The sequence below is a fragment of the Hemiscyllium ocellatum genome, chromosome X, assembly GCF_020745735.1.
Source record: "Hemiscyllium ocellatum isolate sHemOce1 chromosome X, sHemOce1.pat.X.cur, whole genome shotgun sequence".
NCBI classification, from domain to species: Eukaryota; Metazoa; Chordata; class Chondrichthyes; order Orectolobiformes; family Hemiscylliidae; genus Hemiscyllium; species Hemiscyllium ocellatum.
This window is the reverse complement of record NC_083453.1, coordinates 3414637-3427262: the sequence shown is the minus strand read 5'-3', so window position 1 is coordinate 3427262 and position 12626 is coordinate 3414637. Positions and strand designations below refer to the sequence as shown.

Here is a 12626-nt window from a genome sequence, read left to right as displayed (position 1 = left end):
TTCACTACACTCATGTGAGTACATGTGACAATAAAGTTAATTCTAATGGGCAAAACATGAATTAAGCCATCACATTAAAAAGAAAAGTCAGCATTGCAGAGCATGTAAGTACTTTTTCAAAAATCTACTTTCCAATGGATAAAATCTTGGGTGCAGATTGAAGAAAAAATGACCAGCTTACATTCAACAAACTCGGCATAAACTCCATTTGAAAATTGAGTCAAAAATAGCTTAAGAATCCTGAATAAAAGAATGGAACAAGAGGGCATGAGGGTGGCATTTGAGTGCCAAATTTGACCTGGATTGACTTAGTGTTACCATTGCATGTAAAATTCTAATGCTAGTGAGCTTGGCAGTTTGTTGAATTTAGAGTAGTGTTGACATATAAACACATTTGGCCATCTTGACCTTTGACCTCAGGTGAAATAAAACTGTTATATGACAGCACCAGATATCAGTCGCTTTAGAATCTGTTTTTAGTAAGTAGTGCAAGATGTAATGAAGACCAAAATACACTCTAACTTGAATAGTTTTAATATGTTTCCCTTGCAGAGATGCCTTGTCTTCAGGCACAGTATGGGACCTTGCCACAAAGTGGAGGACCATATGAGGATTACAGTTCTGATTTCTTGACTCCTGAGTTTGTAAAGCTTGGAATGGACCTCGGCACCACGGAGATCACTGCCACCACCTCTCTTCCCAGCTTCAACACGTTCATTGACAGCAACAATGGGGACTTTGATGCCTACTTGTACCAACTGATGCTTACCAACCAGCAGTCTCCATTTAAAGTGGAAGACGTTCAGATGTTTGGCTGTTACCCAGCCTCAATCAACATGCATTTGGAAGAGGTGCTACCTCAGTGTGGATCTTCTCAATATTACAATGGATCTTGTTCCATCCCCTCACCTTCAACCCCCACTTTTCAAATGCAGCAAGTATCCATATGGGATGATTCTTTTCCTCATCACTCACTGCAATATGGTGAGGTGGATCATTTGTTAGATCAACAAAAAAATGTGTCCCAACTTTCATTCTTTTCTTTTAAGCAGGTACCTTCAGAGTCTCCTGTGCCACAATGCCACATGAGGCTCGATGCGAGTTCCCATGGAGCTAACCCTGTCCACCAGCTTGTTGATACCATGTCTTATGATGCCACCAACCAAGCCTCCATGAATTTTCCTACTCTCCCCATGGACCGTGGACCACGGCTCTTGGATAGTCCCATTGTTATAGACAATCCCATCCACTCTCCACCGGTTCGTAACCCCCCTTCCAATGAGGGCCAGTGCGCGGTGTGTGGAGATAACGCTTCCTGCCAACATTACGGTGTACGGACCTGTGAAGGATGCAAAGGTTTCTTCAAGGTATTTGATCAGTTACTTGAGCCTTAGCACTAGTTGGGGGGAGATAACTTTGGTTCTGTTTGATAATACAAAGCCGATCGTCGGAAATCAGAAGCCTGTTGTACATTTCTTCTTCCACTTTATAGTTTACCTATTCTGTTTGCCAAAATGCCATGCAGAGTGAGCTCATGGCTCAATGGGTGGGTAGTACTTACGCTTTGGTATCATGAAGGTTCAGGCTCCAGTTCAGGCCTCATTTGTTTTCCTCCGGGGGTCATGGAAGAGCCCACATTGCTGTTTCAAAGAAAGTCAGAGGTTGGTGGGGGGAGGGGTTGGAGGGTGTATTCTCCCCAATGCTCTGGCCAATATTTATCTCTCAATTAACATCCCACAAAACTCAGCCTGAACCACAACTGTTTGTGGGAGCTTGCTGTGCATAAGGTGGCTGCTATGCTTCCCACCGTGTAATAGTGACTGCTCTTTGGAAGCATTTCATTGGCTGTAAAAGCATTGTGCAGGCTTGAGGTGATACAGAAATGGCAGGGCATTTATTCGGCAAGTTAAAGATTTACATCTTCCATGTGCTATGGTAACTTTGATGCCAAATGCCAAGTTGTTACTTGAAGAAAATTGGTATTGGTGTGTAAATTTCTTTATTGCAATCAGTAACACACATCATTGGTTTACAGGAATTATATTTTGTAAGGTACAGTTCTCCAAAATCCAGCTAAATCAGTCATAAGGCTGTCAGTGCTGCAAGTCATAGAATCAAAACATCACAGAAGCAGGCCACTCAAGTCTACACCAACCCTCCAAAGAGCATTGCACCCAGACTCACCCTACCCTTGTAATCCTGCATTTTCCATGGCCAACCTACCTAACCTACACAGTCTTTGGACTGTGGGAGGAAACCCCACAGAGACACAGGGAGAATCTCAAACTCTAAACAGTCACCCACAGGTGCGATCAAACCCAGGTACCTGGCACTGTGAGGCAGCAGTGCTAACCACTGACTCACCTGTCTGTTGACTCTTGGAGCTATCTTTCTTTTGTCCTTCTTCCACTCAGGTTGCTTCTATGCTGCATCCCCGCCCCCACCCCCCCACCTCAGCTTTGGTCTTTCGTGTTGTACTTTCCCAGCTCTGACCTTTACCGTAACAATCTGCCGAACAGAAACACTGTGCCATAATCTAAGTTAAGGTCTGAATTTACTTCATGGTTAAAACTGTGATCCTTTTTGAGGATCTCTAATGCACTAAGTTTTTAAAAATTTCTTCCTTTGTGGTAGATGAGCAACAGCAGCAAGGCCCACATTTGTTGTCATCCTGAGTTGTTTTGAGCTAAGTGACTTGCAAGACCTTATCATTATTAACCACATTACTGTGGGTCTGGAGCCACATGTAGGCCAGACCTGGTAAGGAAGGCAAACTACTTCCCTAAAGGACATTTGGCATGCAGGTTTTGACAACAGTCAGTTATGGTTTTGTGATCATGATTACTAAGACAGGCTTTCAATTCTATTGATTTAATTCAAATTCCAGCCGTTGCCATGCTGGGATTTGAAACAAGGTCCCCAGAGTAATACTCTGGGTCACTGGGTTACTAGTTTGTGACAACACCACTCTCACCTCTATAAATAGAATATAGGACAAAATAAAAAGTGTTGGGATAACACCACAGAGCCTTTGGAAGCAATTTAAACACTGCCCTTCTATCAAGAACAAGATCAAAAGACACCAGGGCACTGAAATTTTCCAAAAGAGCTCCTGCTTAGCTCTTCATTCAAATCTGTGGAAGTTGATTGCCAGGGTCACTGTGAGTGTTGAACCTTTGAAAGCGAGTTGGATAGATACTTAAAAGTGACCAATCTGCAGAGTCCTGCAGTAGTGTGGAACAAATTGGATTGTTCTTTCAAAGTACAGGCTCACTGATCTGAACGATTGACAGACTGCTGTATTTTCATAGTGTGGAACAAGCTGTTTGGCCCATTGAGTCCACACCAACCCTCAAAAGAGCATTCTATCCTATCCCTGTATTTCTCATGGCCAATCCATCCAACCTGTCCATCTTTGGATTGTGGGAGCAAACCCGCATGGACATAGGGAGAATGTGAAAACTCCACACAGATAGTCGCTCGAGGGTGGAATTGACCTTTGGTCCCTAGTGCTGTGAAGCAGCTGTGCTAACCACTGATCCACTGTGTAGCCCTAACGCTTGTCATGCTAGATGGGATTTGAGTCCACAGTCCCTGGCCTAGGAGGCAAATGCCTTATCCATAAGACCATTCGGGTGAATTTGCAGCACGAGCTATTGAATTTTGTCTTTGTTGTTTGGATTTACCCATTTCAAAATACTTAGAGCACCTGATCAGTCACAGTTCATGATTAGAATTGTTCTGAACTATATGGAGAGGCTGAACAGGCTGGGGCTGTTTTCCCTGGAGCATCAGAGACTGAGGGGTGACCTTATAGAGGTTTATAAAATTATGAGAGGCATGGGTAGGGTAAATAGACAAGGTCTTTCCCCTGGGGTGGAGGAGTCCAGAACTAGAGGGCATAGGTTTAGGGTGAGAGGGGAAAGATATAAAGGGATCTAAGGGGCACTTCTTCACACAGAGGGTGGTGTGTGTATGGAATGAACTGCCAGAGGATGTGGTGGAGGCTGGTACAATTACAACATTTAAAAGCCATCTGGATGGGTATATGAATAGGAAGGGGTTAGAGGGATATGGGCCAAATGCTGGCAAATGGGACTATATTTATCTTGGACATCTGGTTGGCATGGACGAGTTGGACCGAAGGGTCTGTTTCTGTGCGGTACAGCCCTGATTCCATTTGCTTCTCTTTCCTCAAATAGGTTTGGTATGGGGCAGAGTCATAGTCTTAGAGATGTACAGCAAGGAAACAGACCCTTCGGTCCAACCAGTCCATGCCGATCAGATATTCTAACCCAATCTAGTCCCATTTACCAGCACCCAGCCCATAACCCTCCAAACCTTTCCTATTCATATACCTATCCAGATGCCTTTTAAATGTTGTAATTGTACCAGCCTCCACCACTTCCTCTGGCAGCTCATTTCATACACGCACCACCCTCTGTGTGAAAAAGTTGCCCCTTAGGTCCCTTTTATATCTTTCCCCTCTCACCCTAAACCTATGGCCTCTAGTTCTGGACTCCCCCACCCCAGGGAAAAGGGGTGGCATCAGGGGATGAGTTCTAATATTTGTTGAACTACTGATGCAATTTAATTGACTCTTTGGGACTTTATTGATATTGTACCTTTAAAGATCATAGAAATTCAGAGAGCTTCCTAAAATGGCTTACTTTTCAATCACTGTTTGCTAGGCAAATACAGACCAATTTACTCACTTTAGCATTCCACAAACAGTACTGCAGTTAATGACCAGATAAATCTATTAACTTTAAAAAATGTTAGTGGAGGGATGGATATTAGTCTGAACACAAGGAACATTCTCAATGAAGTGGAGCTGTGGACTTTTTACAGTCACCTGAATGCAGAGAGGCCTCGATTTTAACTTGATCTGAAAGATGCATCTCTCTCTCAGTGTAATACTGCCTCTACCACCTGAGACTATGTGCTCAAATGTCCGAGTGAGAACACAGTTAATGATGAATAGCTCTGTAGCACTGAATGCAAAGCATTGGGAAAAATAGGTTTTGGATGCATTGTTTATATTCTGGACAGTTTCAGGCTGTCCACTGCTTGGTTTAAGTTTGTTACAAAGTGGCACTCTATGTATAAGCTTAATGAAGTATCTGGGAAAAAAAAACTCCAGAAAATAGTGGGCCTTGTACTCCCAATGGTTCATTGTTTTTATGGTTTCAAGTGGGGTTAGACCTTGCACTCGGATATAATGGAAAATGGACTGTATTTGCATTTGAAAACTACATCAAACATTTTTCAATGGTTCATTCATTTCCGCTAAGTATAGAATAATTTATAGTTATCCCCAAGGCTAGTGCTGTGTGTGCCTTTTCAGTCTTGGCTTGTGGTTCCATGGGAAAATGCATGCCAGGGTCATCTAATGCCCAATCGCAGAAACCAAGTGGCTTTTACAGATGTGGCATCGTTTGAAGGACAAACTAAGGGAGGAATGTACAGGGAACTCAGCTTTCAAGCCACTGAGATAAGGGGGCAAGAGAAAATAAGGGAGCTGCAAACCAAATTCTTTAAAACACTTTTCCCAACTGAATTTCCATCAGCAATTTCAGAAAAAAGCCTTCACCCTCAGTTGCAACTAACACATGGAAGGATGTGCTATCCTTTCCTCAGAACCATAGTCTTCTCACCCCTCTAGCCCAAATCCTTGTCCCAATTCCAACTCTGAAATTAACTAAAACGGTGGCACGGTGGTTAGCACTGCTGCCTCACAGCGCCAGGGACCTGGGTTCAATTCCTGCCTCAGGCGACTGACTGTGTGGAGTTTGCACGTTCTCCCCGTGTCTGCGTGGGTTTCCTCCGGGTGCTCCGGTTTCCTCCCACAGTCCAAAGATGTGCGGGTCAGGTGAATTGCCCATGGTGTTAGGTAAGGGGTATATGTAGGGGTATGGGTGGATTGCGCTTTGGCGGGTCGGTGTGGACTTGTTGGGCCGAAGGGCCTGTTTCCACACTGTAAGTAATCTAATCTAATCTAAAATGTTACAGCTGCAACAAATTGCATTAGCATGGTGCCTTTAACATGCTAAACCATTGCAAGGTGTTCCATAGAAGTACAAATCTCCACAAATCTGACATTGAGCCCAACAAGAAGATCGAATCATAACCATGTACAGCACAGAAACAGGTCCTTCAGTCCAACTTGTCCATGCTGACCAGATATCCTAAACTAATCTAGTCCCACTTGTCAACATTTGGCCCATATCCCTCAACCCTTCCTATTCATATACCCATCCAGATGCCTTTTAAATGTTGTAATTGTACCAACCTCCACCATTTCCTCTGGCAGCTCATTCCATACACGTACCACCCTCTGCATGAAAAAGTTTCCTGATGAAGGGCTTATGCTCGAAACGTCAACTCTCCTGCTCCTCGGATGCTGCCTGATCTGCTGTGCTTTTCCATTGCCACACTTTTGACTCTGATCTCCAGCGTCTGTAGTCCTCACTTTCTCCTCCTTGAAAAATTTGCCTCTTAGTTCCCTTTTAAATTTTAAACCTATGCCCTCTAGTTTTGGACTCCCCTACCCTCGGGACAAGACCTTGGCCAATCACCCTGTTCATGTCTCATATGATTTTATAAACCACTATAAGGTCACCCCTCAGCCTCCAATGCTCCAAGGAAAATAACTCCAGCCTGTTCAGTCTCTCCCTGTAGCTCCAACCCTCGCAACATCATTGTAAATCTTTTCTGAACCCTCTCAAGCTTAACAACATCTTCCCTGTAGCAGAGAGACCAGAATTAGATGCAGTATTTTAATAGTGGCCTGTACAGCTGCAACATGACCTCCCAACCCCAATACTCAATGCACTGACCAATAAAAGCAAGTGTACCAAACACCACCTTCTCTTCATCATCTTGTCTACCTGCGACTCCACTTTTAAGGAACTGTGAACCTGCACCCCAAGGTGATAAGACAGAAGAACCAACACCTGGCCAAAGAGGTAGATTTCGAGAGGCATTGTAAAGAAACTGGCAGTTGGAGAGGGAATTCCAGAACTTACGGTCTTGGTAATGGAATGAACGGCCATCAATGGTTGAGGGTTGAAAATTGGGGAGGCCAGGCTTGAAGTGCTGTAGAGTCAGAGTAGGCTGCAGAGTTAGGGAGGGATGTGGAGGCTGGAGGGGATTACAGAGATAGGGACGGTCAAGGTTATGGATACAACTTGGAAGTTATATGACTACCAACCTATTTAATAAGAGACTTGACATTATATAAAAAGGAGAGAAAGTCAAGGATAACTGTTGGAAAATATGGAGTGTAAAATCAAAGAAATTCTGCTAATCTGTTTTTAGATGACTGGTTAGGGTTCAGTTAGAGAGCTGCTGATAGACTGGAGAACATTAGAATGTTGCCCTTAGAGCAGTGAATGTTGAAAGGAAATTTCATAGAGAGATTCTAAGCTATGAGGGCTCTCAACAGAGTGAAAAATTGTGTCTAGTGGCAGAAAAAGCTGCTAACCAGAGGACAAAGATTTCAGACAATTGACAAAAGAACCCGAGCATGGGTAAGGAGGCAATTCTTCATGCTGTAAGTTGCTCGGATCTAGAGTGTACTGCCTGAAAGGATGCTGGAAGCATATTCAATGATGACACTCAAATGAGAGTTGGATAAGTTCCTGAAGGGGAAATATTCTCAGGAAAATTGGAAAAGAGCAGGGGAGTGGAGTGAATTGGATATCTGTGTCAAAGATTCAATTGAAGCAAGAGCCAAAAAGGTCTCCTGTGTTGTAAAGGGGTAAAAATATTTGCTGCAATTGAAAATATATAGATTGTGGCTCAGTGGACAGTGTCCAACCATAGTGATGTCACCACTGGGGACTTCGATAGTGGAACAACTCTTTGGCAGACTCTGCCATCAATAGCATGTTCTTCTGCTTTGGATCAACTCCCAGATTAGTGTTTAGAAATGGATTCTGTTGTACTTTAAATAACTCCTTGTCCCCCACACCAAAATAAAACCTCACTAAATCCCATCTTCTAGGTTGTGAATAAGGAAAATAAGTTTTACAAAGGAACGTGCCAGTGACTATTTTGAATAAATTTAAAAGTCGTGCAAGATGTGTGACTGCTTCAAGTGCCTTTTCTGAACTTGTGGTAAAAATTGAGAATGCATTGGGGACCAGGGGAATACCACAGTGATTACATTTCCAAGAGAGACCTTTATAACTTGCTCGTGATTCACTTGTGACTAACTCATGCTTTCACTGAAAAGCAGTGGCCTGAGAATTTCCCCGCCCACTCTTCCTCCACACATAATCTTTACTCACGAGTACATTTCAAGATCGGTACGATTAAGGAAGCAGGTTGTTTGCACTGCTGTGATGCACTCTTCTCAACTCTCCTTGTGCTATAAAAACCAACAAAACGCCTGACTGGTTCCAAGGTTTTGAGAACACAGGGACGGGGAGGTTGTCCAGCTTGATACAGTGCATACCATCTACAAGATGCACTGCAGATATTCACCAAAGATCCTCAGGCAGCACCTTCCAAACCCACAACCACTTCCATCTAGAAGGACGAGGGCAGCAGATACATGGGAACACCACCCCCTGCAAGTTCCCCTCCAAGCCCCTCACCATCCTGACTTGGAAATATATCGCTGTTCCTTCAGTGCCACTGGGACAAAATCCTGGAATTCCCTCCCTCAGGGCATTGTGGGTCAATCCACAGCACACGGACTGCAGCGGTTCAAGATGGCAGCTCACCCCCACCTTCTCAAGGGGGGCAACTAGGGACAGGACAATAAATTCCGGGCTGAGCCAGCGATGCCTACATCCTCTGAATGAATAGAGATTAAGAAGAATAAAGCATCAAGCTTGTTTTTCCCATTCATTTAGGAACATAAGAACAGGAGTAGGCCATTCAGTGATTTATCGCCCAACTTTGCTTAACAAAAAAAATCAATTTCAGATTTAAAACAACTGATCAAGCATCCACTGCTGTTTGTGGAAAAAAGTTGCAAATCTCCTTTAGATTAGATTACTAACAGTGTGGAAACAGACCCTTCGGCCCAACAAGTCCACACCGACCCGCAACCCACCCATACCCTACATTTACGCCTTACCTAACACTACGGGCAATTTAGCATGGCCAATTCACCTGACCTGCACATCTTTGGACTGTGGGAGGAAACCAGAGCAAACCCACGCAGACACAGGGAGAACGTGCAAACTCCACACAGTCAGTCGCCTGAGTCGGGAATTGAACCTGGGTCTCAGGCGCTGTGAGACAGCAGTGCTAACCACTGTGCCACCGTGCCGCCCTTGTGTGTAGAAGTGCTTCCTAACATCTCTCTTGAATGGTCTGACCTTAATTCTCAGACTATACTCCCAGTTCCAGAATCCCCAAACAGTGGAAATAGTTTATCTTTATCTACCCTGTCTTTCCTGCTCATAACTTGAATAATTTGTTAAGATTACCCCTTAACCTTCCAAATTATGGAGAAAACAGGCCTAATTTGTGTAATCTCTCCTCATAACTTAACCGCTGAAGTCCAGGTATCATTCTTGTAAACCTACATTGAACTCTCTCCTAAGGCTAATTTATGCTTCCTAAGGTGTGGTGCCCAGATCTGCTCTCAGTATCCCAAGTTGGGTCTAACCAGGGTCTTGTATAACTGCAGCATAACCTCTGCATCCTTCTACTCCAATCCTCCAGATTTAAATGCCATTAGCTTAGTTGATTATTTTCTGCTCCTGTTTGTGGCATTTTAAAGATCTAACCATCTGATCCCCAAGTCTCTTTGGACATCCACTGTGTTTGACATCATACCATCTTAGAAAGTACTCTGATCTATCCTTCCTTGGTCTAAAATGAATAACCTAACACTTGCTTACATTGAATTCTGTCTGCCATGGTTAGTTCATAGTTCCAGCTTTCCATTTTCGTTCTGTACCCCTTAATAACCAACAAAAATCTTAAATTTTCAATTGACTCCAGAGTGAGGGAGCTCCAGATTTCCACAATCCTTTGTGTGAAGAAATTCTTTTTGACATCAACCATTTCCTGACATTAACACTGAATGACATCTCTCCAATTTTAAGGTTTCCCCTGCCCACAACCCCGTTTTGGATTCCTACCAGAGGAAATAGTTCCTCTCTACCTATCCTAACAAATCTTTAAATTATCTCCAATATGTCAATTAGACCAGTCTTTAACCTTCTACACATAGAGCCTGGTCTACACAAGCTCATAATTTAACCCTTTTAGCCCCACTACACTGTACCCACCCTTCTTGGATATCATCGATTCAGCTCCTTCACTGCCTTGCCCTAAGGAAAGTAACTTATAACCTTTTGTTCTTATTTGATTGACTGCTTACAAATAATTCTGCTTTGCATTAATGTCAGATGTTATTTGCATGTGTTCTATAACCACTGAATCTCAAGCAGGCATGTAATTGTATTTACAGTAAGAATAATAAAAAAATCAAGTTAAATTTGGCCCAAAACCACACGATCAGTTTATAAGGAATTTACAGTAGACTGGTTCACTAGCATTTGGAGAGGTGACCAGACCATGCCAGCAGGGATTTCACTGCATAGTGTGCATGTAAAAATAGGATGGAGTCAAACTGAGGCCTCATTTGTCCTCTCAGGTGACAATGAAAAAAAATCTCATGGCCAAAATTTCTGAGAAGGGCAGAGGTGTTGTTCTTCATCTCTGGGCCAATACTTTTCCTCTGACTAGTATTCACAAAAGCAGACCATATTGATTGGGGGAAGTTGATGTGCATTAAGTGACTACCTCATTTCCTACATTACAGCAATAACCACACTTCACAAAGTACTTCATGATCTGTGAGTTGAAATGTTTGGGATCTCCTAAGATTTTTAAATATGGACAAGTGTATGTTATGGGTTGTCAGTTACAATGTCACTGTGCAACTTTAAACTAACCAAATTGTGGAAGCAAATAAATTCATAATTCATTAAGTTTTAACAGAATACAGTTCACAATTTGTGGGTGGCACGGTGGCACAGCGCCAGAGACCCGGGTTCAATTCCCGCCTCAGGCGACTGACTGTGTGGAGTTTGCACATTCTCCCTGTGTCTGCGTGGGTTTCCTCCGGGTGCTCCGGTTTCCTCCCACAGTCCAAAGATGTGTGGGTCAGGTGAATTGGCCATGCTAAATTACCCATAGTGTTAGGTAAGGGGTAAATGAAGGGGTAGGGGTATGGGTGGGTTGCGCTTCGGCGGGTCGGTGTGGACTTGTTGGGCCGAAGGGCCTGTTTCCACACTGTAAGTAATCTAATCTAATTCTTGGCTTCAACATACCCATGCCTTTTGTGATCAGTTGTTCAGTCTGAATTTCCAACAGTTCACATAAACATAGACAATAGGAGCAAGAGTCGGCCATTCAGCCCCATGAGTCTGCTCCGCCATTCAGTATCATCTTGGCTGATCATTGAACTCAATACCTTAATCCTGCCCTCTCCCTATATCCCTTGATCCCTTTTGCCAGAAGAGCTACACTTAACTTCTTCTTGAAAACACATGTTTTAGCCTCAATCACTTTTTCTGTGGTAGAGAATTTCACAGGCTCCCCTCTGGGTGAAGCCATTTCTTCTCATCTCAGTCCCAAATCATTTACCCCTTCTCCTTAAATTATAATCCCTGAGTCTGGACTCCCTCACCATTGGGAACGTTCTTCCTGCATCTAACCTGTCTAGTCCTGTTAGAATTTTACACATTTCTGTGAGATACTCCTTCATTCTTCTAAATACTAGTGAATAGAATTCTAACCAACTCCATCTCACCTCATATGTTATTCCTGCCATTCTCAGGAATCAATTTGATGCACCTTTGTTACACTCCTCTATAGCGAATACATCCTCCCTCAGATAAGGAGACCAGAACTGCACACAGTACTGCAGGTGTGGTCTCACCAAGGCCCTGTGCAATTGCAACAACACATCTGTGCTCCTGTGCTCGAATCCTCTCGCTATGAAGGCCAACATACTGTTTGTCTTTTTTACTGCCTGCTCCTTCTACTATTGCAATTTTTGAGTTTTAACCTCAATAATGTGAGTGGCATTAGTATTTTAATAAACTTCATGAAATTTGCTTTCATTTGTCGTTTACTGTTTGCTCAAATGATGGGACACATCCAAAGTTATTAAAGTTTAAAATAAAGTAGCACAAGTGTGGAAATATATATATGGGAAAAATTACAATGAAAAATGACTGGTTTAAAAAATAATTAAACAGAAAAGCCTCTGAAAACATTATCCAGACTATCTCAGCTCGCAATGACTTTTGCCCAGTGGATTCCTAACTGAATCATAGAATCCCAGCAGTGTGGGAGTAGGCTCTTCTGCCCATTGACCTCACACTGATACTCCAAAGAGCATCCCACCAGATCCAACCCCCTATTCCTGTAACCTTGCATTTCCCATAGTTAACCTACACATCCCTGTACTCTATGGGCAACCTTCCATGGCCAATCCACCTCACCTGCATATCTTTGGACTGTGGGAAGAAACCAGAGCACACAGACATGGGGAGAACATGCAAACTCCACACAGTCACCCGAGGCTGGAATTGAACTCTGGTTCCTAGAGCTGTGAGGCAGCAGTGCTAGCCACTGTGCTGCCCATA

The 12626-nt window shown here is 43.3% G+C and overlaps 1 protein-coding gene across 1 annotated transcript in view; it reads left to right on the top strand.

Moving 5' to 3' along the window:
- LOC132805727 (nuclear receptor subfamily 4 group A member 1-like) overlaps window positions 1–12626 on the top strand; it is a 56481-nt gene that overhangs the window by 19890 nt on the left and 23965 nt on the right. The window contains exon 2 of the mRNA XM_060820948.1: window positions 553–1367. Within this exon, the coding sequence (XP_060676931.1) occupies window positions 555–1367 (813 nt within the window). The 5' untranslated portion in view covers window positions 553–554. The remainder of the gene's footprint in view (window positions 1–552; window positions 1368–12626) is intronic.